Here is a 27671-nt window from a genome sequence, read left to right on the forward strand (position 1 = left end):
GTGACCTTCAAAATATCTTCAAATATTCTGTCATAGATTAAATCATTAAGAGCCTGATGAACTGTTAAAGAGTAAGAAATAAACAATATCAATATAAGAAAACATTAAGGACTTCCCATGGCGTGTTGATTTAGAACCTGAATAATATAAAATACATTATATGCTGTTACTGTATTGCACTTATGTTATGTGGATGATAGCACAAAATACCATTTTACAAAAATAAATATATAAGCAAACAAACAAATAAATAAAGGGAGCAAATGACCAATGTTCAAACCAAAACTGGTAAATATGCAAAAAAAAAAAAATTAAATGAAGGGCATTTGAATCACGAAAATGCTTCATACATGTTGCATTAGCAGTTGTTTTTAATTTAAAGATTGTATAATTTCAAGCAAAAACAAGTTTTGTGGCGATTCTGTACCGCACCGTTACACGAGGAGGCAGTATCGAGCGCTCGAGCCTCACTGCCGCACGAGGACCAAAGCCGAGAAGAAGACGAACAAACGCTCCTCAGTTTCCTAAAGTAAGATGGCGGTGCAGGAGACAGCAGCTCAACTCTCTATGGCCCTAAAGGTGCAAGAATACCCAACTTTAAAGGTCTGTCAAGCCTTTCTTCACCATACCCTAAACGTGCAGTCGAACAGATCCCGTCCGCGTTATATAACCGTCTAACAGAAGCGATCGATCAGATGGATAGTATGTGACTGTATTTATAGACAGGTAACTGGTTAGCTCTAGGAGCTAGCTAACTTAGCAAAACAAGTCCCACACAAACAGATCTTTCCGAGGTGATCGCAAACTGTCGACATCGGCTGTACAGTTATATATGGACGGGTTTATAAATGAGAGTCAGTCTGATGCCTGTCACCACAGTATTATTTCATTAGGCGCTGTTTTATCCCATCACAGGTTTGTCCACTAGTCTAACCAGCGAGTAATGCAGTTTAACGGATAGTAACACGAATCGTGTCGGATTTACATCTAACGTTACTTTATAATCGTGTAACTTATGCGTTTGATTGCGACGCTGTCGTCTGAGGCGATGATCCAGACAGCATGATTTTCGTGTGTCTGGATAAACACATGTGAGTGGTGACCAGACCTCGGTATGCATGCGATTTATGCACCATATTAGGATCATATTGCATCATGTTGTGTTGATCAGTGGCAGCTGTTAGCACGTTTATAGCTCAGATGAGGGGCTTATTATTTAATGGTTGGCATACAGCACCTTTGTGCTCTGCGTCACAGGTTTTTCCCGATTGATAGCGTCGATTTGGATGAATACTCACGTGAATCGATTGCTTTGACTGTTTGGTGATGAGTTGAATGCTTTGTAACCCGATTAGCTCATGCATCTCCTGTAAAACGACGCCTGTTTATGTACACGCACACTGAATGTCAATAATATATGGTCTTCACTGCTGTGTCAAGGGCATGTTGCATCTGAGCTTGTCTTGCAGCATTGAGAGTGATTTCCAGTACCTTCTTGATCATTGCATCATGATCTAAACATATGAACTAGTCACTATATTCTGCTTGTGCAACATCTTAAGTAATTATGGGATTATGAATAAAATTTAAATGTATGGGCCAGTTTTTTTTTTTTGGAAGGCACTGGTTCTTGTAATATTTTAGAGAGTCATAAATCATTAAAATTGGCATTTATTTCTACAAGCAAATTGAGTAGCTGTCATTTTTGTTTTTGACAGTCAGGTTTTAACATTTGTAAGTTTAATTTGTGTATAGGCGGTAGTGTATCTTCAATTGTTTGATAAAGAAAGAAGTCAATATCTTAAAATTGGAAAGAAATATTATGTATGATTTTGTTTGTCTTAGTTGACTGCTCATTTATGCATCAGTGCTGTTTTCAATCGTTTGCATACATTCTGGCTCGCATTGAGGACCTTTCACTTCTCGCTGCCAAATTAGGTTGCACCTTGTAATCCAACAAAGGTTAAAGCCGCAATAATAGCATTGACTGATGTAGGGTGTTTATCTACTCTAAAACATCTGTACATGAATAGAGCATTGCAAATGTTGATAGTACTTATCTGCCCTGGTTGCAAGGTGACAGATGGCCTGATCAAAATAAACTGGCAGATGCTGAGAGATAAGATTGAAGGTTTATGCATCTCTGCCTCTTCCACAGTACAGCCACTCATCCTGGCCTAATGATCATGTCCACCTTTATGACCTTTTCTCTCAAATGGACAGCTGAAAGAAGAACAAAGTGCACCATTGTTAGACATCTGGAACTAACTACTTACTGTACTAATGTCATACTTTATTTACTTGTGCCATGTGGAAGATAAAAACTAATTGGGAGCTTTTTTGTCAAGAATATTTGCTTACTGAGGACATCCACTGGACATTTAAACGCTTGTATCACAGGACATTCATGAGGATAATATGCCAAACAGAGTATAATCACAAAAGTGATTAATAATTGTAAGAAATATGCATCAGTACTCTATAGTCAATACACAATCAAATAGAAGGCAACAATACTGCAGCATATCAGCACAATGGCATAGCAGTAAATTGATGGAGTGTTAGAATGATATTGAAATAGTGACTTAAGTTACTTTTTCATTTATACTCATCACTTAAAGGTATAGTACACAGAAAAATTACAATTCTGCTGTTATTTACTAACCGTCTTGTCATTCCTTGTCGACTCGAGACTTTTGTTCATCTTCGAAACACAAAAGAAGATATTTTTTAATATTAATATATCATTTTTTTGTCCATCCACTGAAAGTCAACACAATGAGAACTTTCATGCACTGAAAATTACCAAAAGATATGGTAAAAGTAATCCATATGAATCGAGTTGTTTAAGCCAAGTCTTCTGAAGAGTCATAATCACTTCATATGATTAACAGATTTGATTCAGGCTTGTATTCGCATATAAACATTGATTAATGCACATATGTGACCCTGGACCACAAAACCAGTCATAAATGTCAATTTTTCAAAATTGAGATTTCTACATCGTCTGATAGCTGATCATTTAGCTCATTTAACACGATCATGTCTCTTCAGAAAGATGAACAAAAGCCTTAGGAGTTTGGAAACGACATGAGAGGGAGTAAATGACAGAATTTTTATTTTTGGGTGAACTATCAGTAATGATTCCCTGACGAGAGAATGTAATGATGGATGAAGTGCTTCGTGAACCCACACCATGAAGAATGATATTACTGAGCTTACCAAAACTGTGCCTGCTAATGAAATGCAGTGGTTTATCTCAACAGGTTCCTTATGAAACCTTGAACAAGCGCTTCCGAGCAGCTCAAAAGAATATAGACCGGGAGACCAGTCACGTGACTATGGTGGTGGCGGAGCTGGAGAAAACGCTCAGTAGCTTTCCAGTGGTGGATACCGTAGTCTCTCTCCTGGATGGAGTGGTTGAGAAGCTCAGCGCCCTCAAGAGAAAGGTATGCTAAGGCATCATGTTGAATAGATTCAATTTTACCGCATTTGTACCATTTACGCTAAAGAGTGAAATGGTTTCGTATCTGATAGGCAGCTGAGTCTATCCAAGCAGAAGATGAGAGCGCCAAGTTATGTAAGCGGCGCATAGAGCACCTGAAGGAACATAGCAGTGATCAGCCAGCCAGTGTTAATGTTTGGAAGAAGAAGCGCATGGACCGCATGATGGTGGAGCACTTACTACGCTGTGGCTACTACAACACCGCAGTCAAGCTGGCCAGACAAAGCGGGATTGAGGTGCGTCTCCACTTTTTCTGTGGAGCGAGTAAGATGCTTGCGCTGTTTCTCATCTGTTGTTTTGTCTTTGTAGGATTTGGTCAACATAGAAATGTTTCTTACTGCAAAAGAAGTTGAAGAATCTCTCGAGCGTCAGGAAACGGCTACCTGTCTGGCTTGGTGCCATGATAACAAGTCTCGCTTACGGAAAATGAAAGTAAGATGCTGGGTTTCTCTCACTTGCTGTTTTCAAATATGTGCTTGTGCTTTAACTGTCATTATGGAGCCACGTTGTGGTTATATTTCTTGCAGTCTGGGTTTTCATTGGCTTTCATTTTGTCATTGCCTGAAAACGATGCAATTTAAAAGGTAAAGTTTATTCAGTTATGTTGAAATATGTCCCTGTTTCCAGAGCTGTTTGGAGTTCAGTTTAAGGATCCAGGAATTTATTGAACTCATTCGACAAAACAAACGGATGGACGCAGTAAGGTATGAGATGGGTTTTTTTTTAATGCATGACATGACTGCCATACCAAGTTTCTCTGAATTACTTGAATTTATTGTTAAACAATCCATAGTTGGTGTTATTAAATCAAAATGAATGTGCTTTAGACATGCACGCAAACACTTCAGCCAAGCAGAAGGAGGGCAGTTGGACGAGGTACGGCAAGTGATGGGCATGCTGGCGTTTCCCTCAGACACGCACATTTCACCGTATAAGGTAATTTGCATTTCTGTTTGTATATTATCTGAAATGTGTCTACCACTCCAAGGAACTGTTTTGATATTGATCATTAATTGTTTCTGAATATGCCATCGTAGCAGGTACGAGTTCAGTAGTCCGTAACATTTCTTGTCTTTCCTCCCAGGATCTTTTGGATCCAGCTCGCTGGAAAATGCTGATCCAGCAGTTCAGATATGACAACTACAGATTACACCAGCTGGGGAACAACTCTGTGTTTACCATTACCCTGCAGGCAGGGCTGTCTGCCATCAAAACCCCGTATCCTCTCTGCAAAAGAACATTCACCATCCTTAGGGTTTTCAGTTTGCATGTCCAGCAGATCATTTATGAAACTCAGGATTTTGAGTAATTATTATTGGGCGATTTCAACATACAGTGACAATGGAAACAAGGGTCATTATTTTAAATGACTGTTAGTGGTTCTTAAATCAAGTCGTTGAGTAGTTGTTACCCTTAATTCCAAGTTTACAGGCAGTGTTACAAAGAAGATGGCACTTCCAAAAACCCAGACTGCCCTGTCTGCAGTAAGGCACTGAACAAATTGGCTCAACCTCTTCCCATGGCCCATTGTGCAAACTCAAGGCTGGTGTGCAAAATCTCTGGCGAGGTCATGAATGAGAACAACCCACCCTTGATGCTGCCTAATGGCTATGTTTATGGATACAATGTGAGTTTTGAAGCTAGTTTTGTGTTCTGCTCTTCAGTACTTTAGTGTACTAGTGTACGCCATTTGAAATTCTATATATTTCCTGTGTATATATAGTGATTAACATTCCCTTGCCTCTGATTTTCAGTCTCTCTTGTCCATTCGTCAAGATGACAAGGTGGTATGCCCCAGGACCAAAGAGGTTTTCAACTTTTCCCAGGCTGAGAAGGTTTACATAATGTGATGGGAGCTCCACCTAAGTTTTGGGACGTTAAGTTGCGGCGCCATTGTAGGCCGGGCGAATTTCACATTGACACCATTTGTCAAAGGGCGTCAATCCTTCAGCCCTTGTTCCATGCAAGTGAATCTCAACCCTCAGGTTGAATCTCAGCAAGATTGCTAGTGAATCTCAGGCCCTCAACCGGCCTGCAAGACCTTCACTGAACTGATTGTTCAAAATCACAATGGAGTCGCTAAACGGACTATTGTGACGAGGGATTTCTTTTTTGTTAATGTTTTTAAAAGGGTTGATAGTTTGGCATTTATTTAACTGGTTTCTTTTCAGTAGTGTAAAACAAACCAACACGACTCCATATCAATCTCAAAGGAGCTTCTGCCTTGTAGTGTGTTAACAATTAATTATTCATTGTTGGTTTTTTGAACAAGGGAACCCATTTAGGTCATTATTTTTTAGATAGATTGTGTGTAGGTAGTTGTAGAGAACACTCTCCGATGCCTTGCTTTTGCACCTGTGAAATCTGTGACAACTTGCATTTATGTTAATGGGATATTTTTTGACTGACATCCTGAGTTCGAGGCAACATGTAAAAAAAAAATTGTAGCATTTATAGCAATACTGCTCTTTATCCAAAGTCTGTGGATGTACAGACTTAGAAAGACATGGCGGTGTCAGGCTGGTGTTAAAAAAATCACATTAGTTTACACTTCAACAGTAAATATACTGACTTACTACGGACTTCAGCATCATTCATCAAATAAAACATTCTGTGTATGACCAAAGTCCCTTTAGGACAAATATGCAAGATTGAATTTTGATGGATATGCCTAAATCTGGAGCATTTTTTTTTTTTTACTAATGGTACGTCGTGTTATATAAACAATATCATATATTGTAATTAATAAGGTCATGCTGCATTTAGTGCTGTTTTGTGACTAAAGGTTAAATAGCAAACTTAAAGCAGTTTTTGTTTTGGATCTCAGGGTAGATTCAAATCTCGCACAGTTTTATTACATGGACTGGAGGAGTTTTTGTTGGTTTTTTTCCTGGCCTCCATTGTTAAAATTTGTAATTTTTCAGCCTTGATGCCCTCATTTTGTGATGTAAATGTCTTGTGTGAGTTTTCTTCTGCTGCAAAATGGATTAATATGGCTCTATCATATATATATATATATATATATATATATATATATATATATAGACTAGTTTTACATAAGTCTTACATTATTAGAATTTCCAAATTCATTGTAAGTAATCTGTAGAGTCGTTTTGAGCACAATTTTCAAAGCAGGAAATTGTTAAAAGTACATTTTGTTAATGTTCCCCATGCACACATCTCTAGAAAGTCTCAGGTTTCACAGGATCAACAGCAGGTATGAGTGAAAGGCCCTCTGGTCTTATAGGTTCACTTTAAAGTACACCAACATCCGTTCCTGTTGGAAATGATTCTCCAAGTATGTGTTTAATTGTAATTGTGGAAAGATTTGCTTAGAAACTACGCATGCATGTGTATTTTGGTAGGGTAGATGGGTTGTTCATGTCCAATTGCCAATAAAGATTGATTTGATTATGTATTGTCATTGCCTGAAACACACATGTGAACTTACACTGGAGGAAAACTAATTTCTTACAAATTAACATTTAAGTGAAAGTGAAACACTACTATTATTTATGAAATATTGTAGCAGTAGCCTAGTGTGCAACATATATATTTTTTACCTCCTAGGTTGTAGTTTTACAGGCATATTGTAAGATAACTTGTCTGATAATTAAAATAATTGATTCGAAAAATTACTATATTCAACTTTTTTTTTTTTTTTGCAGAAAAGGGTAACATTCATATATAAAATATAATAACAATACAAAATATAAAAGCATAGCTCACATTCAATTTTAACGAATAGGGATATTAAAGCACCAGGGGGATTGAAGAGTGTATCGTAGTATTTTAAACATTTCACAGACTTTTTGTTTTTTAACAGTCTTATATAAAAGTCAGAACAAAACAAATTTAACATTGGAGATAAATTAATATTTTTTTGTTTATGTGAAATTTTGCTAATAAAATAAAAAGGTTAACAAATTCTAGACCCCTATTGCTTTTATTTTCATAATACAAGATTATTTAATAATTTTTAAAGCAATAACATCTTCGCTGGTGCGCATGCGCAGATAAACAAGCGCGTCGGGAGCGGGAACTTTGAGGTAATTTTAACGGTCGGTCATCACACTTCAGCACCGCTTTACAGCATAAAAAATCTTCAAAATGTACTGTAAGTAAAAAAATACAATCAAATCTCACATTTCAACGTATATGACCATTTTGCCAGGCCTATAAATTAGCCTGTAATTATAATGTATTTAAAAGTAATGATGGCATTGTATTCAAGTACTTTTCAATCTTAAACTTACCTTGATGTATAACTGTACATTCACAGATGAGACAAACGAGAAACGAGAGGAACCATACGACCCGTTGTTTCTCCCGTTAACCAAACTGGGTGCTAAAACTCGAAACCGGCAGTTCCTCAGCGTCGTGGGCCAGGTGCTCAGTCTCGGCTGGCTCAAATACAAGACCTTTGAAGTGAGCTTACAAGTTTGGCAGCCTCTATTATTATTTTATTGATTGAAGTGGTCAAATGTGATTTTTTTTCCCCCAGGATGTCAGTGCAATTGCAGCCTTGTTGCTGCCCTCATTCGCCTGCAGATGCATAGACAACAACGACTTGCTGTCTTTGCAAGAGATTCTTGTCACAGTATGAACGATCATGCATATTAGATGTAGAGTGCATTTGACTATTTTTCTACTCTTTCATGTGGCCGGTTATATAATTTCTAATCCATGCTTTAAATACCTCATCTTTTCTTCAGATGGATATAAATGCTGGAGATTATGATGGCAACACCGTCATGCATAGAGCTTGTGAAAAGGGTAGAACTGATATGGTTAAATATTTACTGTCTGTTGGAGCAGCATGCCAGTTGATCAACCGCTTTGGTTGCACGCCTCTGCATCTTGCCATAAGAAACAAGTAAGTGATTTTGAACAGATTTAATTATTGGAATATGTATAATTTATTTTTACACCATTGTCTTACATGTCAGGCACTTTGACGTGATCAAGATTTTGATAGTGGAAGGAGCCACAGTGAGTCTACATCCTGTGCGAGTTGGCATGGAACTCATCAAGTCAGTGTTTCTAACTAAAATGAATTTATCAGTCTGTTGTAGACATTTGCATTCAACTGTCTTCTTTCATTTAGGGCGGTTCTGACTAAAGACTGTCAGCTTTTGCAAGCATGGTACTTAGCTGGTGCAAACATGAACCAGGGTGATTATAATGGACAGACCGCTTTGCATGCAGCAGTGGAGAAGAGGGACAAGAACACGGTGTCCAAACTTCTTGAATATGGCGCCACCCCAGAGGTATAATAAAAGCAGATTTTTGTCATCATATTGTTCATTATGAAAACATATTCTGCTTTTTATTGTTCTGATTGATTGCATTAACACGTTGAATGTTTAATAACCCATAACTGGCAACGTGTAACATGTATTGTTTTTCTTTTCCCTATCAGAATAGGAATATGTGGGGAAGGACAGCAGAAGATGAAGCAAGACAGAAAAATCTTCATGACATTTTGGTGCTCTTCAATCAACTTTACTCTTTGTAACTCACCCTTTAGCACCTTGCTGTGTAGGACTTAGTCAAGCGAACCAGCTGATATCAGATACAAAAGCACATCACTTTCAAGTTTTATCCATTGACAAACAAGTTAATTCTTAGTAAAGTGCTAGTCTAAGCGCTGTGAATGGCTGACTCTCCTCCTAATGTTTACACAAGACATCAACTCAAATAAAGCAGGCATTTTATCATTTATTTCAAAATGAAAAGCATAAGTTGGTGCATATGCATGAAAAGTTAAACTAATCCAGAGTCTAGTTGAGTCATTCTTGGCAGAACTGCATGAACATATTTAATTTGTACAATTAACACGTGCACACATGTTGTCATGTCATCTTCAATATCCTTTGCATGTAAATTTTGTACTGTCCAGCACAAGTTGCTGTCGTTTGTTGTTGAGTTTAGTAGACATAGCTGGCAGTAAAGAGGGACTTTGTAGATGCTTGGTCAGCCTGACCTGAGGGTTTGTATTCACCTTTTGATGCAAGACTATTGATCTGAAGGGGGGGGAAAAAACATCAATATATGCAGCTTCAGCTGATATAGTAGGCCTATAAACTGACAACACAGTAAAGCACAATATAATTTAGAAGTTTTGAAAAGTTGCACTATAGTTGTGACTTGATTGCCCGCATGTAGTATTTTTAGCTTGAATCATAACGTCATTGATTACCTTGGCACGTGTGACGAAGGCATCCTGTGCAGCCTTCTTGTTTGCTGCTTGTCCCTTCCATGCAGCAAGAGCAGAGGCCTGAAGAGCACGGCCATAAGAGAAGCTCAGCTTCCAGGGTCTGTGCAGAGGAAGCTGGTTCATGGCGTTCAGATTCAGAGAGGCCTCCTCCTCACTTTGACCACCAGAGAGGAAGCAGATGCCTGAGAACCAGAAGAGAGATGTTGAACGCTTGAAGAGCACTCAAATGGACACCATCCTCTGAGGACCAGTGGAGGACTGTCTTACCCGGTACAGCAGCTGGCACGGTGCGTCTGAGAGCAGTAACTGTTGCCATGGCAACCTCCTGAGGGGTGTACTTCTTGGTACAGGACTGTCCAGCGGTTACCATGTTTGGTTTGAGCAGAGTTCCCTCCAGATACACATGGTGGTCAGAGAGAGCCTTGTACACAGCCGCTAGGACCTTTGGATGCAATTGGTTGCCAATTATTTTTGATGGATAATTTGGCTTTGCTCTTCTTTTATTGGTTATACTGGGAAGAATCTTACCTTCTCAGTGGCATACTGGCACCGTTGCAGATCATGATCTCCGTCTGGGAGGATCTCAGGCTCTACAATAGGCACCAGGCCATTCTACAGGAAAAAGGAAGAGTTCATGAGAAAAAAGGATCTTGTGGACAGTTTGAGAAGAAGAATAAACAAATTACTGGCATGCTATCAATTGTTTAGAGTCATATAAAAGACTGTTTATGGAAAATAAATAGAATCTCATAAACCAGGCACATTCTGATAGACATACCTGTTGGCAAATGCTGGCATATCTGGCAAGAACATTTGCGTTTTCAGCAATTGCAAGAGCAGAGGGGCAGCTGTCAGAGATCTTAAGTACACAACGCCACTTGGCGAAGTCACAACCATCCTTCTTGTATTGGGCACAGCGTTCAGACAGACCGTCCAATCCTGAGTGAAATGGATCAAGCAAAAATAGCTTCCTTTAAAATGGATACAAGTCAGGACAGATTACTGTCATGTTAGGATGCATTTAAAGGGATATTTCACCCAAAAATTACAATTCTGTCATCAGTTACTCACCCCCATGTCAATCCAAACCTGTAAGGCCTCTGTTCATCTTCAGGACACAAATTAAGATATTTTTGATAAAGTCTGAGAGCTCTGCACTTTTTCCTGAACGTAGACAATGCTGATTACATTCAGGGGAAAACATGCGTATGCATCGTAGTACTCCCCAAAATGGCAGAAAATGGAAGAATTGTTGAATAGTTTTTTTGTTTGTTTTCTTTGCCCCCAAAAATTATTCTCATAGCTTCGCAAAATTGAAGTTGAGCCGCTGATGTCACATGGACAGTTTTACCGATGTCCTTGCTACATTTCTGGGTCTGGGAACATTTTGGTTACATTGCCGTATATGCAGGATCAGAGAGCACTCAGATTTCATCAAAAATATCTTAATTTGTGTTCCGAAAATGAACAAAGGTCTTACGGGTTTCCAATGACATGAGGGTGAGTAATTAATGACAGAATTTTCATTTTTGGAAGAACTAACCCTTTAAGTAAAAATGTACCCTGTGTGGTTGTCTCTCCATCTGTACCACCCAGTCCTGCTGTGCCTTTGTCCACCTTCAGGCAGAAAGCACAATCAATACTTTTATTTATAACATTACGTGGCAAAACTAGGGAAAGGACCATGTGCTTGTATGCAGAAAGAAAGAAGGCTTCTACAGTATTCAAGCAGTGCTTTGGTTATCTATGGGTTATTCTATGTTATAGAAAAAATCTTCAAGAGTGCACCTAAACCTCACCTTGATACCAACTACGATGCCCTTATCCTTGATGACTTTTGGAAACTGAACTCCCTGGGCTGATTTCTGGTACAGTGTTTCATGGAAAAAGATGACACCACCAATATATTCAGAGACTGAATTGTCTACGGAGAAGAGGATGTCGCGAAAGCTGCGACGGTTCTCTTCACTGTTCTCCACATTTATCTTCTGAAAACGCTTTGCCATGGTGCCTAAAACATGAAACACACATCTAAGAACATCTGGAATGCAAGCTTACCATGACGTCTTCAAAAATACAATATAATACAATACAATCATAAAGCTGTTAGAGGACATAAAATAAGACAACACTGTTAAAAAATAATTAGTACCTATTCAGCAACATCTTAAGTATTTGTATTGCTTACTGTTGATCAATTCATATATGCATATAGTTGGTAATTATTCCATGCAAAACACCACACTTTCTTACCTGTGGACTCATCTGCGGCCAAAATGCCTTTTCCAGTAGCCACAATGCGCTGGGCAATGGTGGCAAGCTCCTTCTTCTGCTCCGTGGAGAGAGCTGGAAACTGATGTGTCATGCTGGGAAAAGAGCAGAAGAAAATTTATTTGCAAAATCTGCATCAAAATTCGCATCACTGGGTTATTCACTGCTATATGTAAATATTTGCCCTGACTGTTGAACTTTAGTCCAGAGAAACACACTGGCTCCTCCCACTGAACAAACAAGTCCAGGGTTCAGTCATCTGCTAAATTTAAGGATTTTGCAGTTTTCCTTGCAAATATGTGCAAAACGTTTCACACATTTGTGCAATATCGTTAAGTGTCTTTTATACACTCTGTATTTATGAAAGATTTCCTCCTTGTTTCGCAAATGCTTTACGTATATAAAAACTGCTAAATACAGTGCCTGCATTCATCCGTAGATAATTTGCCAAATGCACTGTCAAACCAACATACAACCAAGCCAGTTCTGACATTTTAAAGAAATCTTTGGAATATTCTTACAGTGATTTATAACTTGCATTAAAGAGCAGAACCTGAATATTTAGCTAAATCATTGCATTGACACATCTGCAGTTTATGAATTCAGTTCTACGTTTAAAACTTTAAAAACCATACTTACTTGACTGGTCTGAAGGCGAGTAGCACTATAAACTACAGCTGAAGTGGCCTCGGTGGGTTTTAGTGAATCGGGACCGAGGGATTCGAGGGGGTCGGTATTTATCCGCGCGCAGATGCTGGACTAAAGTGATGCGACCGGGCGTGCTCTGCCTCCAGGGACGCCATTGGCTGGGATAATGGACGGGTGTGGGAGAATATCTGCTTATGTGGACTTTGGAAGGGTTTTAACTCCAAAACGTCCATAATACAGCCATCCCTGGCCTTAGTGTTACACATATTTAAAATGAGTTAGGCTATCAAAATCTTTGGAAAGCAATGAATCAAGTGTGGAGCACAGGGCTGGAAACTTGAGATGTGAGATAAGAGTTGATTTTCAGGTAATAATATTACTTTTTGCAGTAACTAGTAGTGTAACTGATTACTAATAATATTACAGTTACCGTCCATAAAACAGCTTAGTTACAGCTCAGTTTTGATGCCTCAACCCCGCTGATATAAAATCCAACAATCAAATGAACAGTTTATTTGCGAAAACAGATAACTTTTTTGTTTTTATTGTTTCGTTGTGTTAGTTTTGACCTAATCATAATAACCCAACTGCAGTTTGATTGAGATTAATTGGAATGCACAATGAAAAACATGATTTTTGAAAAAAAACGAAGTTATCTGTTTTTGCAAATTAACTCTTCACCTATAATTATTTTCATAATTTGCATGTGATGTCCCCAGTGCAGCAGGCAAGCTTGGAATATGGTTTGTTCAATGCTCTGAAGAAAGGGGCACTGAAGCACTGAAGAAAGCATGGGCTGCCTGAAACGTCTGCTCTCTGGTCTGTTTTTAAAACACTTTGTCACTTTTGCATATGAAAAACAAATTGGATTTTGGGTAGACCTCTTTTGGTCCGTTTTTATGCAGTGTGCGGACAAATGCAGCTACCTATTGGACCAAAAACTTTCTTATTTTTGTTCTACGCACCTGAGATCCTTTGTTTTGTTTGTACTGTGTGCACACAATTCATGCTTTATAAAGCTTGGAAAAGCTTACATTCAGCAGATAGAAATACTGTATTATATTGATTTTGTCAGGGGAAAAAAGATGAACTGAACACTGTTGTGTAAGTTGTGGCTTTACTTCACTCTAGCATAACCCCCCCCCCCCCCATTGACATCCGTCTCAAACACAGAAAGTGAGTGCTGGTGGGGAGAATTACATCAACAGCAGTCGATAAAATCATTTTGGCAGCGAGACAAGACGTGGTCTGAGGAATGGGTTTGAACAGTCAGGCCACTGATAAACTTGCTGCATGATGAAGACAAAGACATGCACTGATGCACAGACACTTTGAACCAAGAGAACAAAAATCAGGGGGTTTCACAACGTGAACTCTGTATTCAAAGGCAAGAGTATCAAATCCATGCTCAAAGTCCAAATAATGTTTACATTTTCAATAAATGTTTCGAATTTCGTTTGAATTACAGGGACAGTCTCAGTGAAGTAAGATTTTCTTACATCGTAAAGCCATTTTTGGTTTCATAATGTAGATCAAACCAGCACACACACACACACACATACATGAATACATAAAGAAAAGGCTGCTGTAGTAAACAGTTAACACACTTCTTTCAGTTATTTACAATAACAAATACATTTGTAGATTTATTTATAATTTGTATAAATTATATGCTTTAACTAGTGTTACATTTTAAACTTATCTATTCCATAACCAAAATATATATAGAGGCCTACATTTTCAGCATCATTAGTGTCGCATGATCCTTCAGAAATCATTCTAATATGTGGTTTTGATGTTGAACATACGTTATGCTTCATTTTTAATTTTATTTAATTTTTTTTGTGGAAACTGTGATAAATATTAGATTTAGATTATTTGATAGTACTGGGTAGAACGATGATGAATACAGCATTTATTTAGGCTACAAAAATAACTGATTTTCTTGAATATCTCATGCTAAATTAATCCTCTAAATTAACGCAATAAAAAAAGTTGTGTTGTTTCTCGGAGTTGCAGCGCTGTAATCAGTCCTTCCGCCGAGGGGCGGCGCTGCAGTTCCGGAGGCAGCATCGGCAGCAGAAGAGAAGCAGCGCTGTGTTTCCGGTGGAGGTTCGGCTGCTGGATGAAGCGCAACAGCTACATCCTCAAAACCATTTCACAGTCAATAGAAATCAAAATTAGGTAAGAATTTAACACAAGTGCAAATCCTACATAGTTAAAGCGTTATTAAACAACGCACAGCGAGTTTTGAGCGCGGAGAGGCGTCAGATATCAGTGTTTTCGTAGGTCTATGTTGTGCTAAATGACTAAATGTAAACCTAAACCTGTTTTAAAGCATAACTTAAGGAATTGTCCCTGATTTCTGGATTCTCAGGGAGTTTCTCTGCTCTGTATCGACTGTGTAAAGGCGATTTATTGTAGCACATCTCAGGTCTTGGCACTTTATACTCCTTTGTGATGATTTGTGGTTGTGTATTGACTGTGATTGTGTCTGTTCCACAGTGATGTCAGGTCAGAAGCGCCCCAGTGACCCCAGCAGCTCTGCCACCCTCTGCGCTCCTCCAGAGAAGAAGAAGGGCGGTGAGGACGGAGAGGGTATGAGCACTGGATCTGGAGGAAGCACTGCTGTAGAAACAGTCATCAAACTGGGAGGAGGGTCCAACCAGGTGAGATGCTTTCTGGGGTCTTTGTCTGTTTCTTTGTGTTGCCCCAATGTTTTTTTTGTCCTGAGCCGTTTGAATCCCTCTGCTATATGAATGTGTTGCAATCATTTATGAATTGTGGATCTTAAAACTGATTTCTGAATCTGGTCCCTTATCGCTGTATTTCGTTCTTGCAGGAAGAACAAGATATTAAAGCTCTGCAGATCAAAAACAAGAAGTTGGGAGTGTCCCTCGATCAAAGACAGGTACAGATACAGACCTTTATATTTATGTGTGGTGTTACAAAAGATTTCTATTTTAAATAAATGCTTTTGAATCTTTTGAAATTTCTGTTAATCAAAGAATCCTGAAACAACTGTTTGTTTGTTTGTTTTTTAACATTGGTAATAAGAAATCTTTCTTTAGCAGCATATTAGAAGGATTTCTGAAAGAATATATGACACTGAAGACTGGAGTAATGATGCTGAAAATTCAGCTGTAGCATCACAAAAATAAATTATGTTTTAAAATATATTTGTAGCAATAGCCAAAAATACATTGTATGGGTCAAAATTATCGTTATGCCAAAAATCATTAGGATATTAAGTAAAGATGATGTTCCATGAAGATATTTTGTCAGTTTCTTACCGTAAATATATCAAAACTTAATTTTTGATTAGTAATATGCATTTGGACAACTTTAAAGGCGATTTACTTGATATTTTGATTATTTTGCACCCTCGGATTCCAGATTTTCAAATAGTTATATATCTCAGCCAAATATTGTCCGATCCTAACAAACCAAACATCAATGGAAAGCTTATTTATTCAGATGATGTATAAATCTCAATTTCGAAAAATTTACACTCAAGACTGGTTTTGTGGTCCAGGGTCACATTTGGGTCACAAAGGGTGATTTTCCACTGAAAAATGTTGCAGGAATCAGTGAAACGGGCACATTAATACATGTATACATGCAAACTGTTGTTGTGTTGCTGTAGGTGATTGAGGATGAACTGAGAGAGAGAGTTGAGAGGTTGGAGACTCGTCAGGCGACAGATGATGCGAGTTTGTTGATTCTAAATAGATACTGGAACCAGGTAATATTTTATTTTTTATTTACTGTCTATATAATTTGAAGTTTAATTTCTCTCAAATGCAACCATTTTTAATCTCGATTTTTATTCCACCTTTCTCTTCCAGTTCGATGAAAATGTGCAGTTAATTGTGCGTCGCTATGACCAATCAGGGAGCGAGCCTGTGGAAAGCCAACCTCCTGAAGGGCGGAGCTTAACACCTGGAACACCAGAACCGGATGGAGACTCGAATCAGGAGAGAGCAAAAGACAGAGGTACACACAAACATGATAAAAATCAAATAAAACAATGCAGCAGAAGTGAAAAGATAAACTATGTAGATATAGAAGTACATCTGTATGTGCAAGTGTACAATATTAACTTGCAAAATAACAGAATATTTTGTTATTTGTGCAAAAATAACAGTACAGTAACGTGCAAATTGAATGCAACTATATATGATAATAATCGCAGCAGCAGTAACATTAACAATGTGCAAATTGAGATGCAGCTACTTGATGATCATACTAATGTTTGATACAGGTCAACAGGGGGAGGGAGTAAGCTCTTTTCTTGCCATGTTGGCCAGCAGCAGCAGTGAAGAGATAGACGCTGAGCTGCAGGAGCGATTGGAGTCCAGCTGCAAACAGGCCAGACGTGTGGTAGAAATCTACGCGAACCTGAAGAACACGGTAGACCAACTAAAGAAAGATGTGGAGTCTGGAACAGGTGAGACAAACAATCCATCAAATAAACTAAAAAACGAATCACGTTTTAACTTGCTGTTCATTCAGCGTCTAATGTGCATATTCTTGTGACTTCCTCTAGATGGCAGTCTCTGGGATGTCGCTGGCCGCCTCAACACCCTCCTGATCAGTGAGAATGAACATCTCCGCCAGCTGACCGACAGCCTCCAGCAGAAGCATAGTCACATGACCAGCGAGGTTGGTGGTTGATTTGTTGACATGTTTATCTGGTAACCGTGTCATATTGAGTGCTCACTATGTATGTGTGTTTAGTCTCGTCCTCTGGGCCGTGCTGCGAATCGTGCTGATAACAGGATCAGTGAGCTGCAGGTTCTCATTGAGGAGCTGCAGTGGGACATGGAGAAAATCAGACGGAGAGAGAATCGGCTCAACGCACACCTTGTAGAGGTGCTGGAAAGAGTAAGTGGTTTTTGCCCTGCAAAGTCAACGTGAAATCATAATAGACCCTGTTTAGCATCTTAAAGTGGTCATGACTTGCCTTTGCTTTTTATTTTGTACTGTTCTCTGAGGTCCACTTATGATTTTACATCCAAAAAACATAATTTAGAAGTAATAGGCTATTTTCTGTCCTGCTGTTTTTTGCTGGCCTTCAAAAGATCAAGGGAATTTTGGTTTCTCAGTTCACGACTCTTTTAAAATCAGTGTTAAAGTGCCCCTATTATGGGTTATGAAAGGTTATTTTTTTGGGAGTCCCCAACAACAGGTTGACATGCATGCAAGGTCAAAACACACTTTCATTTTCTTATAATATGCATTTATTTTTACCTTATTCGCTCAACGATTCATTTTTCCAAACCCCTCCTTTGCCGTGACGCTAATCTGCGGTGATTGGTCCGATTGGTCGATGTAAAGCAGTGTTTCCAAGAGTCTGGTTCACTCAGATATATGTCTCAATACAGAAGAAAAGGCCTACTTCCATTACATCATGACTTTAATACACACAATTGATTTCTGCATGTTATTCCGAAGAACAAAAATCATTGTCAGCTTTCATCCCAGGCTTTCCTTTTCTGCTGGCATTATGTGAGCCAATAATAACCATAAGAAATAGCCAAACAGCTATTTAGTCTACTGTTATGGATAATACAGACTTTAATTGAATGAATTTAATGTCAGTTAATCTATAGCAAATGACAATGGATTTTTGCAAAAGCCACTGCGATATATTAAGATGCTCTTGAGGGTGAATTTATTTGTAATAGTAAACCCAAGATATAGTATATTTATTGTTTTACAGTGTGTCATATCTGATATTGTGCTCTTCCATCATAACAGGTAACCAGTAAAGGTTATAAGGTGTATGGCGAAGCAAGCAGTGTATGTGGAACCATCACGATTAACAAAAGAAAGGTAAATGACCAATCATATGCACATTTAGTGTTAATATTTGCACTTGGTGTGAATGAATCTCATTGTTAACGTGAAGCAAACAGCTATTTGCACACTGTAGAATCCTTCAGTTGAGCACTGGGTTTGTTTAGTCTTCAAGCAGGTGCATCATTTAGTGCAGCTTTAGAAAATGTACTCTCTCATTCAAAAGTTTGGGGTCTTTAAGATTTTTTTATGTTTTTGAAGGAAGTCTCTTAAGCTCACCAAACCTTCATTTATTTGATTAAAAACACAGTCCTCCATCTGTCCTCTCTTACAAACAATTTAGTGCATCCTTCTTGAATTTCTGTCAATAAATAAATAACTTTTTCACGGTATACTAATTTTTTGAGATGCACCTGTATATTGTTGACATTGGTAGAGCCTTGGCAAAATGATTTTGTTATAGAATGTTTTGTTGTTTAAAGTGTTTTGCTTGTCATATAAGGGTACCTATACAATGTCTTAACATTGATGCATAATACACCATCCTTTCTCGTCTCTCGTTAGTTTGAGGAGATGAACAGTGAGTTGGAGGAGAACAGGGAGCTGGCGGAGAATCGGCTCAGTGAGCTCCAGAAGCTCCAGCAGGACCTGCAGACGGTTTACCAGGAGAACAATAACATGAAGGTAAAGCCCTCGAGACCACATACACCATTAACTTGTTAGATCCATCTTGTGTTTATCGTGAGTATTGCCTCCTGTTCAGGAAATACCAGATTAAATCTGATGTTCAGAGGCAGTCAACTGTTCAGCTCTTCAGAGTGGAAAATTACAAACCCCACACTTTCATATCTTGTCCTTGAAAGAAAGCTCCTTATCCGCTAACACTTGAAGACACAGACACTCTGGAACAGAGTAAAACACTTTAGTATCAGTCAAATTTTCTGCAGCTTCCTGATGAATGATAGGCGAACGTTTGGATGTCCTGCCCGATGTGCTGTATTACCATAGACTAGGCGTTAACGATCTGTCCGTCACAGACTGCGTGCCATTTTTCTTCTGCGACTAATAAATTGTGGTCGACCAAGCCTCTTCTGGTCGACTATTAGGGGGCAGCCCTAGAGATTATTTATTTATTTTTAGAATGAATATATTTATTTGAAATGATGCCTTAAATTGATCAAAAGTGATAGAAATATTTTGTAACATTATAAATGTTTGTACATTTTCAAATAAATCCTATTCATTTGAACTTTCTATTCATCAATGAATCCTGAAAAAAATGAGATATTAAGTAGCACAACTTTTTTCAATATTGATTTATAAGTTTCTCCAATGCTTCAAATGTTTCTTCAAATCTGCATATTAGAGTGATTTCTGAAGCATCATGTGACACTGAAGACTGGAGTAATGATGCTGAAAGTATAGCTTTGCATCACCGGAATAAATTACAGTTTAAGAATGTATTCGGATAGAAAACAGTTATTTTAAAATGTAATAGTATTTCACAATATTACTGTTTTTATTGTATATTTGCTCAAATAATGTAGTTGTAAGAGAGTTCTTGGTGATAAAAATCATACTGACCCCAAACGTTTGAACGGTAGTGCACTTGATATGAATAATGCTGTTCGAATCATTCAGATTCACTAATAAGACATGCATTGTTGTCTCTGTCAGGTGGAGCTGTTGTCCAGGGCTGAGGAGGTGGCCAGAGAGAGCGCAGAGTATCGCTGTCTTCAGTCTCAGTTCTCTGTGCTCTATAATGAATCACTAGTGCTGAAATCTCAGCTGGACGAGACCAAATCTCGACTCAACACGACCAGGACCGCCCGCCTGCGCCAGCTGGACCACATGGAGGTACATGGAGTGATAATGTGAATAAACAGTGAATTCAGTGATGTTAGATGATGCAGGCTCATATACAGAGGTTGGTTGGTTGTACACTTTAAGTGATGGGTCACAATCTGTGGATGTTATTATTATTAAAGCATGAGTCAGATGATCATTTCTGTGTGTTTATTTCAGAATGACGAGGTGTCCTTGCAGCGTAAGGTCCGTACTGAAGTGATTCAGTTGGAAGACACATTAGCACAGGTGCGCAAGGAGTATGAGATGCTCAGGATCGAATTTGAGCAGACATTAGCTGCTAATGAACAAGCAGGTAAAATTACTTTGCTCTCTTTATAATGGTTTTGGTCTCTTTTTGCTCAGATCAGCTGTTTGAGTGACTCTGTAGTACTCTCTGGTTTCTTCTCAGGCCCAATAAACCGTGAGATGAGACATTTGATTAGTACACTGCAGAATCATAACCAGCAGCTGAAGGGAGAGGTGGTTAAATATAAACTCAGACTGAGAGAGGCTCAGCAAGAGCTCAACCAGGTTAGAGCACAAACTTACTGACTCTAATATGTTTTGTTAAAAAATAAGTAGTTTCTGAAGTTTCTGTCCTCTCTTATAGCTGCGTGCTGCCAAAGGTAATGCTGCTATCCAATCACAGTCCAGCACAGAGATAGATGTGAAGGAAGAGACCGCCTCCCCACACACACCTGCCCCGACGGGTGACGTTACTATGAAGACCGAGTCAGATAGCGGCTCCGCCACACCCAGCACCACTGGTACACACTCTTAACTTTACCTGATGGTGTTTGCCAAGGTATTAACATTGTTCATTTTGTACTGCACCATTTGTGTTACGGATATGGGTAATTCAAATAGTGCAGCTTGGTCAGAAGAGGTTTGTTACTTTTCTAAACTGTCAAACTAAGATTTTCACATGGTGGACCATTGTAATCACGTTGGGCTGGACGATATGTCAAAAATATAATCTATATCTTGATGTGGCTTAATGCAGTGGTCAGATAGCAAAGGCTTTAATTTAGTAGGTACAGTGGTGCGAAAAAGTGTTGGCCCCCTTGCTGATTTTTTTGCATGTTTGTCACACTTTAATGTTTCAGATCATCAAACAAATTTAAATATTAATCAAAGATAACACAAGTAAACACAACATGCAGTTTTTAAATGAAGGGTTTTTTTTTATGAAGGGAAAACAAAATCCAAACCCACATGGCTCTGTGTGAAAAAGTGCTTGTCCCTAAACCTAATAACTGGTTGGGCCACCCTTAGCAGCAACAACTGCAATCAAGTGTTTGTGATAACTTGCAATGAGTCTGTTACAGCGCTGTGGAGGAATTTTGGCCCACTCATCTTGGCAGAATTGTTGTAATTCAGCCACATTGGAGAGTTTTCGAGCATGAACCGCCTTTTTAAGGTCATGCCACAGCATCTCAATAGGATTCAGGTCAGGACTTTGACTAGGCCACTCCAAAGTCTTCCTTTTGTTTTTCTTCAGCCATTCAGAGGTGGATTTGCTGGTGTGTTTTGGATCATTGTCCTGCTGCAGAACCCAAGTTCGCTTCAGCTTGAGGTCACGAACAGATGGCCGGACATTGTCCTTCAGGATTTTTTGGTAGACAGCTGAATTCATGGGGCAAACACTTTTTCACACAGGGCCATGTGGGCCTGTAAATTTGTTTGATGATCTGAAACATTAAAGTGTGACAAACATGCAATAAAATAAAAAAAATCAGGAAGGGGGCCAAAACTTTTTCACACCACTGTATATGTGACCCTGGACCACAAAACCAGTCTGAAGTCGCTGGGGTATATTTGTAGCAGTAGCCAAAAATACATTGTATGGGTCAAAATTATCGATTTTTCTTTTATACCAAAAATCATTAGGACATTAAGTAAAGATCATGTTCCATGAAGATATTTAATAAATTGCCTACTGTAAATATATCAAACCTTAATTTTTTATTATTAATAGACATTGCTAAGAACTTCATTTGGGCAACTTTAAAGGTGATTTTCTCAATATTTTTATTTATTTAATTTTTTTTTGCACCCTCAGGTTCCAGATTTTCAAATAGTTGTATCTCGGTCAAATATTGTCCTATCATAACAATGGAAAGCTTTTATACATCAGCAGAAAGCTGAATAAATATCTCAATTTTCGAAAAATTGACCCTTATGACTGGTTTTGTGGTCCATGGTCTCACATGTGCTGCCAGTTTTACAGTTTGGTGAGGCACTGTGGTCTCGCCCGTCGGTATTTTCCTTACAAATGCTCTACGAAGTCATCATTTATGTGGTTTGGAATGTTTAGTGGACTTATATGTTTAAAATATGAACCTCACTAACAGAAGGCTGCTTTCAATTTATTTGTGAAGACTGCTCGTGCATCCGGCTGTGCGCGACTCCGTGGTTTAATGTATTTGCGTCTCAAAATGGTTTTATGACACAAAATTAATGTTAACACAGCCAGTTATATCTTAAGGGATTAAACGGACAGGACAAACCACATTACTTCTTATATTTCAAAAGAGATCCGTGCGTGAATGCAGCTTAATAGATCTCCCGCTGTCTATGATGTCATAATAAAAACAATAGACCCCTGCCCAAAACACAATAGAAAATGTAATGGATTTAATGGTTTAATGGTTTAAAGGAATTGTATTGGTTTTAATGGAAACTATAATGGTGTCTACTGGTATGTGATGGATTCTATTGGTGGGATGTTAAATCCTATTGGAAAAATGCCCAAAACACACTACAAAAAGGAATTTTGTAATGGTTTTACTGGAAAAAGCTAATGGTTTATAATGGTATTTAAAAATTTCTGTGATGGGTTTCTATTGTTTTTAAAGATGAAGAAAAATCACTCGAACTGCCAAAATAAAAGATTGATGGTTTTAATGTTTGAAAATAAAGAAATTAAGATGGAAATATTAGTATTGTGATTTTACAGTGTAAAATCAGGCAGAATTTGTTACTTTCTATTAAATATAATTCTATTGCAATATATTCCTCATTTACTGGAGTGTCTATTTACATTAAGTGCGATTAGCCTGCCTTGTTGGCAGAGGCTATTTACATTAACTCCACCCACCAACGTGTGATTGGGGTAGTCAACACTACAAAAAACAATTGTGTAACAACAGCTCCAGTGGCGAAATGTGCCGTAGTCATTTTTGACGTGATTGACCCGGGTTCGAAAATGCCTTTGACAAACTAATTTAACGATTTTTATTTTCTGTGCAAATGCACTACTTAGCAAAATTGCCCTAATCATTCTCAAGGCATCTTTAGAAAATGGCTGAATATTTTCATATCTGTAAAAATATCCTCCTTTATGTTTTCAAAAAATAAGCAATGTCCGTTTTTTTTTTTTTCCCCCGTGTGGTGCTGCTTTAATGACATGCGCTATATTGTTTTACATTGTAGAGATGTTATAGTTGGATTTATCTTTTTCTTTTATTTTAAGAATTTACATAATTATTTTGTCTTCAGGTGTAACAGTAAAGACTGAACCAGGTACAGACACAGAGACCATCGTGAAAGAGGAGGAGAAAGAAAAGGACAAGGAGAAAGAGAAGGACCAGAGAGAAAGAGAGAGGGTGACTCGTGGGAGTACTGGAGGCGTAGCAGTGAAAGAAGAGAGGGAGAAAGCCAGCAGCAGCCAATCAGAAGACCTAGCAGCTGAACGCTGCGCTGTGATTGGAGGACCCAAACGCAAGGAGATGGATCAGCTGAAAATAGTGCGGGTGGACCTAAAGTAAGTTATTCTGATTGATATGTTGATTATAATGGTGAAAATGACTGTGGGAAGTGCTAATAACGACAATAAGGAAGCTGATAGTAATGATGTGATTATGATACAGGAAAGCCCAAGAGTCCCAGAGGGAGATGAAGCTGTTGTTGGATATGTACCGCTCTGCACCGAAAGAACAGAGAGATAAAGTACAACTGATGGCTGCGGAGAAGAAGGCAAAGTCAGAGGTGGACACCATATAGAGCTCGCACAACATATCAGATTAAATGAAGAAATTATCAATGGATGAATCATTTATCGAAGTATTTCAGCCACAAACTGTTTATTCTCATATTGTGTGTGTTTGTGCAGGCCGAGGAGCTCCGTCAGCGGGTGCGAGAGCTGGAGGAGAGGGAGAGGAGGGAAGGGAAGAAGATGGCTGATGAAGAGGCCCTGAGAAAGATCCGCTCGGTGGAGGAGCAGATCGATATACTCAATAAGAAAGTCTCTCTTGCTAAGCAGGTAGATCTGTGATGTACTGAGTAATAAATGATAAACATTCTGCTGGAAAATTCTCAGTTGGTCACTTTCTCTCTGTCTCTCAGGAGGAAGATGCTTTGCTGAGCGAGATGGATGTTACTGGCCAGGCGTTTGAGGACATGCAGGAGCAGAACATTCGTCTGATGCAGCAGCTCAGAGAGAAAGATGACGCCAACTTCAAACTCATGAGCGAACGCATCAAATCCAACCAGATCCATAAACTCCTCAAGGAAGAGAAAGAGGAGCTCGCTGACCAGTTGCTCACGCTCAAAACACAGGTGGGTGGGCTCGGAGTTTTGTGGTGTTGTCATCTTTGAGTGAATCGTTTGGATTACGGTGATTTGTTTTTATGATCTTCAGATTGCACAATTGTTCTGGGAAGTTGCATAGGTTTTTCTTTTTTTTTTTTTTAATGGTAAGGTTTTTTTTACATGTATGCATATACATTTCTCAAAGAGATTTAATTTATTTTAAATTACCCCTCATGAGTGTAATTACCATTTCCTCCATATAGTTTCCATCAGCACTTTGTCATTTGGATATAAGCTCTGCTAATGAATATCAATGTCTGATTTTCATCCAGGAGGGAAATGTGACGTTTACATCCACGGTTATCTTTTTGCTGTATGACTTTGCAGGTCCTAATTTACCAAACTTAAACTTTAGTATACAGCATAAGACTGAAATCCTCCACATATGCTTTGGTTCCTGTTCTCCACATTTGCAACTGAACAGTACATAAGATGTGATTTTTCTCGTTCTCTTAGGTGGACGCGCAGCTGCAGGTGGTTCGGAAGCTAGAGGAGAAAGAGCGCCTCCTGCAGGGCACCATCAGCGCTGCGGAGAGGGAGCTGGGGCTCCGCACACAGGCTTTAGAGATGAATAAACGCAAGGTACAACCACATACCAGTTGCAGATGAACTCAAATATATGCAATTTGTGTATTTGCAATAACAGAAATACTATGTGGGGGAAAGTAGCAGTTGAAAAAAAACTCTTAATTCTCTCTGTCTTAATTCTGTTGTAGGCGCAGGAGTCGGTGCTGCTCTCGGAGGAGATGCGCACTCAGCTGGAGGGGGTGCAGCAGAGGTTGAGTGCGGTCAGAGAGGAGGTGATTGAGAACAGCATTTCTCGAGAAAAGGAGTCTTTCAATGCCCGACGTGCACAGGTGCGTACATGATGATGAACATGTCATGTGTAACAGCCCAGCATTTTGAAGGGAAAAAAACAAAGATGCTGATTTGACCTAATATTGCATAATTTGAGGATACTAGGGTCAAAGATATCTAATATCTATCTATATGAATGTATGTTTGTATCAGCTTTAATGCACTTATCAAAAAAAGTAGTCAGATGTTGAATGTTTTGGCTTTAATGATAAATAAGTATTCCAATTGTATCATTACATATGCTTACAATATGCAAAGGAATGGGGAAAAGGTCAAAATCAAGATTAGGCATAAATCATATCCTTCATACATATTAAAATCATCTGAGAATTGAACAAATACTTGGAACCTGGCTCAAAGGAAGATAAAAATCATGTCTTTGTGGCAGTTTTCCTGGTGATTAAGGCGTAATACAAGACCTCTTCACCTTACAAATGACAAAAATGTTACAAAATGTATCGTATTTTGTAATAAGTGACCCCAAAATTAGTAAGAAGCAAATATTGGATTTGATTCAGCAAATATGAAGGCAGTTTAATCAGGGGTTTAATGATGTTGAACTACATACTGTTGGTCATCTGTCAATAGAACGTGATATACTTTGTGAATGTGGAGTAAAAATGGCTATTTTGTGCAATTTTTGTTTAACCTGATGCTTCTTTTACCTCATAGGAGGACATATCCAAACTACGCAGGAAGATGGAGAAGGCCAAGAAGCCTGCGGAGAACATCCGAAATGGAGATGAGATCCTGAATGAAGAAATAAATGACTACAAGGTCATTTATGTTGTCCAGTTGTATGGAGTTACAGAAAGAGTTTTGTGTTCATGTCTTTTGAAGGATCTTTTTGTTTTGTTTCACAGGCCCGGTTGACGTGTCCATGCTGCAATTCACGTGTAAAGGACGCTGTTTTGACAAAGTGCTTCCACGTTTTCTGTTTTGAGTGCGTGAAGACGCGCTACGACACCCGTCAGAGAAAGTGCCCAAAGTGCAATGCCGCATTTGGTGCCAACGATTTCCATCGCATCTACATCGGATGAGACTTGTGATTCACGGTATCTGCATCTGTTTGGTCCAGTTGCTCAACATTGTTCACAGGGTGGAGTTCATCCTGTAACGTTGGGTGAACATCAACAGTTTAACATTCCACTTGTTTTTCTCTTCAAAAACATCCAAAGTGTTCAGTAGATGTTCCAGCAGAACTAACCTGGTCACATTCCGCAGGGTTGTCCTAGCCAACATTTCTCACAACAAATGCTGCTTCTTGCTTCCAGGAGTATCCTGAATGTTCGCTGACATCTTTAAGTTAATACCGCCTCGACCAGATCTCCCATTCCACCTCAACTTTACATTTACAACCCAGAGCCAATGTGAACCCACCAACATAGGGGAGACCTGTCATTGCAAACAAACTGCCTAGTCGACCAGGCAGTAGCTCATTTGCGTTCAGTTTGCTGAACAGCTGGTATTGTAATTTTTGTACTGTCTACTTTTTTTTGACTGCCTGTAGTGATGGTTGTGCAACTGCTTTATTGAAATCCATTAAAATATTGAAATGTATTAACCGTTTCTTTATGCTTTATTTAAGTTGACACTATGTTATTTAGCTGATGCTCAAACAATTTTTTATAGTATATTCTTCTGGATTTATGTTAGATTAAGCATTTTATGCAATGGTGATAGTTTATAAATCAGCCCATGTGGGGGTTAAACCTGCAACATGTTAATAATTAACAAACTTAGGGGTTAGGTTTTACTTGGGGTTAGTTGCATGCTAATTATTACCAATGTTGGGTGTAATGAAAAAGTAAGGGATTACACTTCATTTTTCTGCAATTTAATTAGTTACTTCTGATCTAATTGCATTAATAGAACAATTCTATATAAAACAATAGTGTATTTAACAAAATCTAAGTTAAATTTAAA

General features: G+C 38.6%; 4 protein-coding genes across 6 annotated transcripts; 3 read left to right on the top strand and 1 right to left on the bottom strand.

The window, feature by feature from the left end:
• The first annotated feature begins 430 nt into the window (after positions 1 to 430).
• LOC306853288 (E3 ubiquitin-protein transferase MAEA-like) lies at positions 431 to 7135 on the top strand. 2 transcript variants are annotated; one of them, XM_079390585.1, is made up of 9 exons: positions 431 to 603; positions 3267 to 3449; positions 3538 to 3741; positions 3815 to 3937; positions 4133 to 4209; positions 4333 to 4441; positions 4590 to 4723; positions 4937 to 5132; positions 5260 to 7135. In XM_079390585.1, exons 1-9 carry the CDS (start codon positions 535 to 537, stop codon positions 5353 to 5355), a joined length of 1191 nt encoding a protein of 396 aa, XP_079246711.1. In that variant the 5' UTR covers positions 431 to 534; the 3' UTR covers positions 5356 to 7135. The 2 variants fall into 2 exon arrangements, with proteins under 2 accessions (XP_079246711.1, XP_079246712.1); XM_079390586.1 differs by lacking the exon at positions 431 to 603 and adding an exon at positions 948 to 1091 and having other exon boundaries at positions 5260 to 6921.
• Positions 7136 to 7529: 394 nt separating this feature from the next.
• Positions 7530 to 9489, top strand: LOC306853291 (L-asparaginase). The gene is made up of 7 exons (XM_079390589.1): positions 7530 to 7622; positions 7788 to 7933; positions 8010 to 8105; positions 8221 to 8381; positions 8455 to 8538; positions 8613 to 8775; positions 8928 to 9489. Exons 1-7 carry the CDS (start codon positions 7616 to 7618, stop codon positions 9021 to 9023), a joined length of 753 nt encoding a protein of 250 aa, XP_079246715.1. The 5' UTR covers positions 7530 to 7615; the 3' UTR covers positions 9024 to 9489.
• LOC306853289 (fructose-bisphosphate aldolase B) lies at positions 9209 to 12988 on the bottom strand. The gene is made up of 9 exons (XM_079390587.1): positions 12636 to 12988; positions 11979 to 12091; positions 11525 to 11736; positions 11288 to 11342; positions 10504 to 10664; positions 10254 to 10337; positions 9993 to 10167; positions 9708 to 9907; positions 9209 to 9531 (listed from the first exon to the last, which is right to left on the bottom strand). The coding sequence occupies exons 2-9, from the start codon at positions 12088 to 12090 to the stop codon at positions 9436 to 9438; spliced, it is 1095 nt and encodes a 364-aa protein (XP_079246713.1). The 5' UTR covers position 12091; positions 12636 to 12988; the 3' UTR covers positions 9209 to 9435.
• A 1673-nt stretch (positions 12989 to 14661) lies between these two features.
• On the top strand, positions 14662 to 27304 carry LOC306853284 (E3 ubiquitin-protein ligase BRE1A-like). 2 transcript variants are annotated; one of them, XM_079390569.1, is made up of 22 exons: positions 14662 to 14828; positions 15150 to 15313; positions 15487 to 15555; positions 16291 to 16389; positions 16493 to 16640; positions 16909 to 17094; positions 17194 to 17309; positions 17385 to 17531; positions 18408 to 18482; positions 19011 to 19130; positions 20124 to 20303; positions 20472 to 20607; positions 20704 to 20825; positions 20905 to 21061; positions 23796 to 24060; positions 24167 to 24284; positions 24409 to 24558; positions 24642 to 24854; positions 25344 to 25469; positions 25604 to 25744; positions 26418 to 26522; positions 26609 to 27304. In XM_079390569.1, the coding sequence occupies exons 2-22, from the start codon at positions 15152 to 15154 to the stop codon at positions 26783 to 26785; spliced, it is 3012 nt and encodes a 1003-aa protein (XP_079246695.1). In that variant the 5' UTR covers positions 14662 to 14828; positions 15150 to 15151; the 3' UTR covers positions 26786 to 27304. The 2 variants fall into 2 exon arrangements, with proteins under 2 accessions (XP_079246695.1, XP_079246694.1); XM_079390568.1 differs by having other exon boundaries at positions 14701 to 14828; positions 20683 to 20825.
• Positions 27305 to 27671: the final 367 nt, after the last annotated feature.

Source organism: Barbus barbus, assembly GCF_936440315.1.
Source record: "Barbus barbus genome assembly, chromosome: 33".
NCBI lineage: Eukaryota > Metazoa > Chordata > Actinopteri > Cypriniformes > Cyprinidae > Barbus > Barbus barbus.

What these genes read in the sequence shown, in the direction of transcription:
- LOC306853288 (XM_079390585.1), top strand. Translation starts at nt 535, where the DNA reads ATGGCGGTGCAGGAGACAGCAGCTCAACTCTCTATGGCCCTAAAGGTG. An exon ending in CCAGACAAAGCGGGATTGAG is followed by an intron (nt 3,742 to 3,814) that starts GTGCGTCTCCAC and finishes TTGTCTTTGTAG; the next exon opens with GATTTGGTCAACATAGAAAT. An exon ending in AAACGGATGGACGCAGTAAG is followed by an intron (nt 4,210 to 4,332) that starts GTATGAGATGGG and finishes AATGTGCTTTAG; the next exon opens with ACATGCACGCAAACACTTCA.
- LOC306853291 (XM_079390589.1), top strand. An exon ending in TGCAAGAGATTCTTGTCACA is followed by an intron (nt 8,106 to 8,220) that starts GTATGAACGATC and finishes TCTTTTCTTCAG; the next exon opens with ATGGATATAAATGCTGGAGA. An exon ending in AATATGGCGCCACCCCAGAG is followed by an intron (nt 8,776 to 8,927) that starts GTATAATAAAAG and finishes TTTCCCTATCAG; the next exon opens with AATAGGAATATGTGGGGAAG.
- LOC306853289 (XM_079390587.1), bottom strand. Translation starts at nt 12,090, where the DNA reads ATGACACATCAGTTTCCAGCTCTCTCCACGGAGCAGAAGAAGGAGCTT. An exon ending in GCATCGTAGTTGGTATCAAG is followed by an intron (nt 11,343 to 11,524) that starts GTGAGGTTTAGG and finishes TTCTGCCTGAAG; the next exon opens with GTGGACAAAGGCACAGCAGG. An exon ending in CGTGCCAGCTGCTGTACCGG is followed by an intron (nt 9,908 to 9,992) that starts GTAAGACAGTCC and finishes TCTGGTTCTCAG; the next exon opens with GCATCTGCTTCCTCTCTGGT.
- LOC306853284 (XM_079390568.1), top strand. Translation starts at nt 15,152, where the DNA reads ATGTCAGGTCAGAAGCGCCCCAGTGACCCCAGCAGCTCTGCCACCCTC. An exon ending in TGGGAGGAGGGTCCAACCAG is followed by an intron (nt 15,314 to 15,486) that starts GTGAGATGCTTT and finishes TCGTTCTTGCAG; the next exon opens with GAAGAACAAGATATTAAAGC. An exon ending in TAAATAGATACTGGAACCAG is followed by an intron (nt 16,390 to 16,492) that starts GTAATATTTTAT and finishes TTTCTCTTCCAG; the next exon opens with TTCGATGAAAATGTGCAGTT.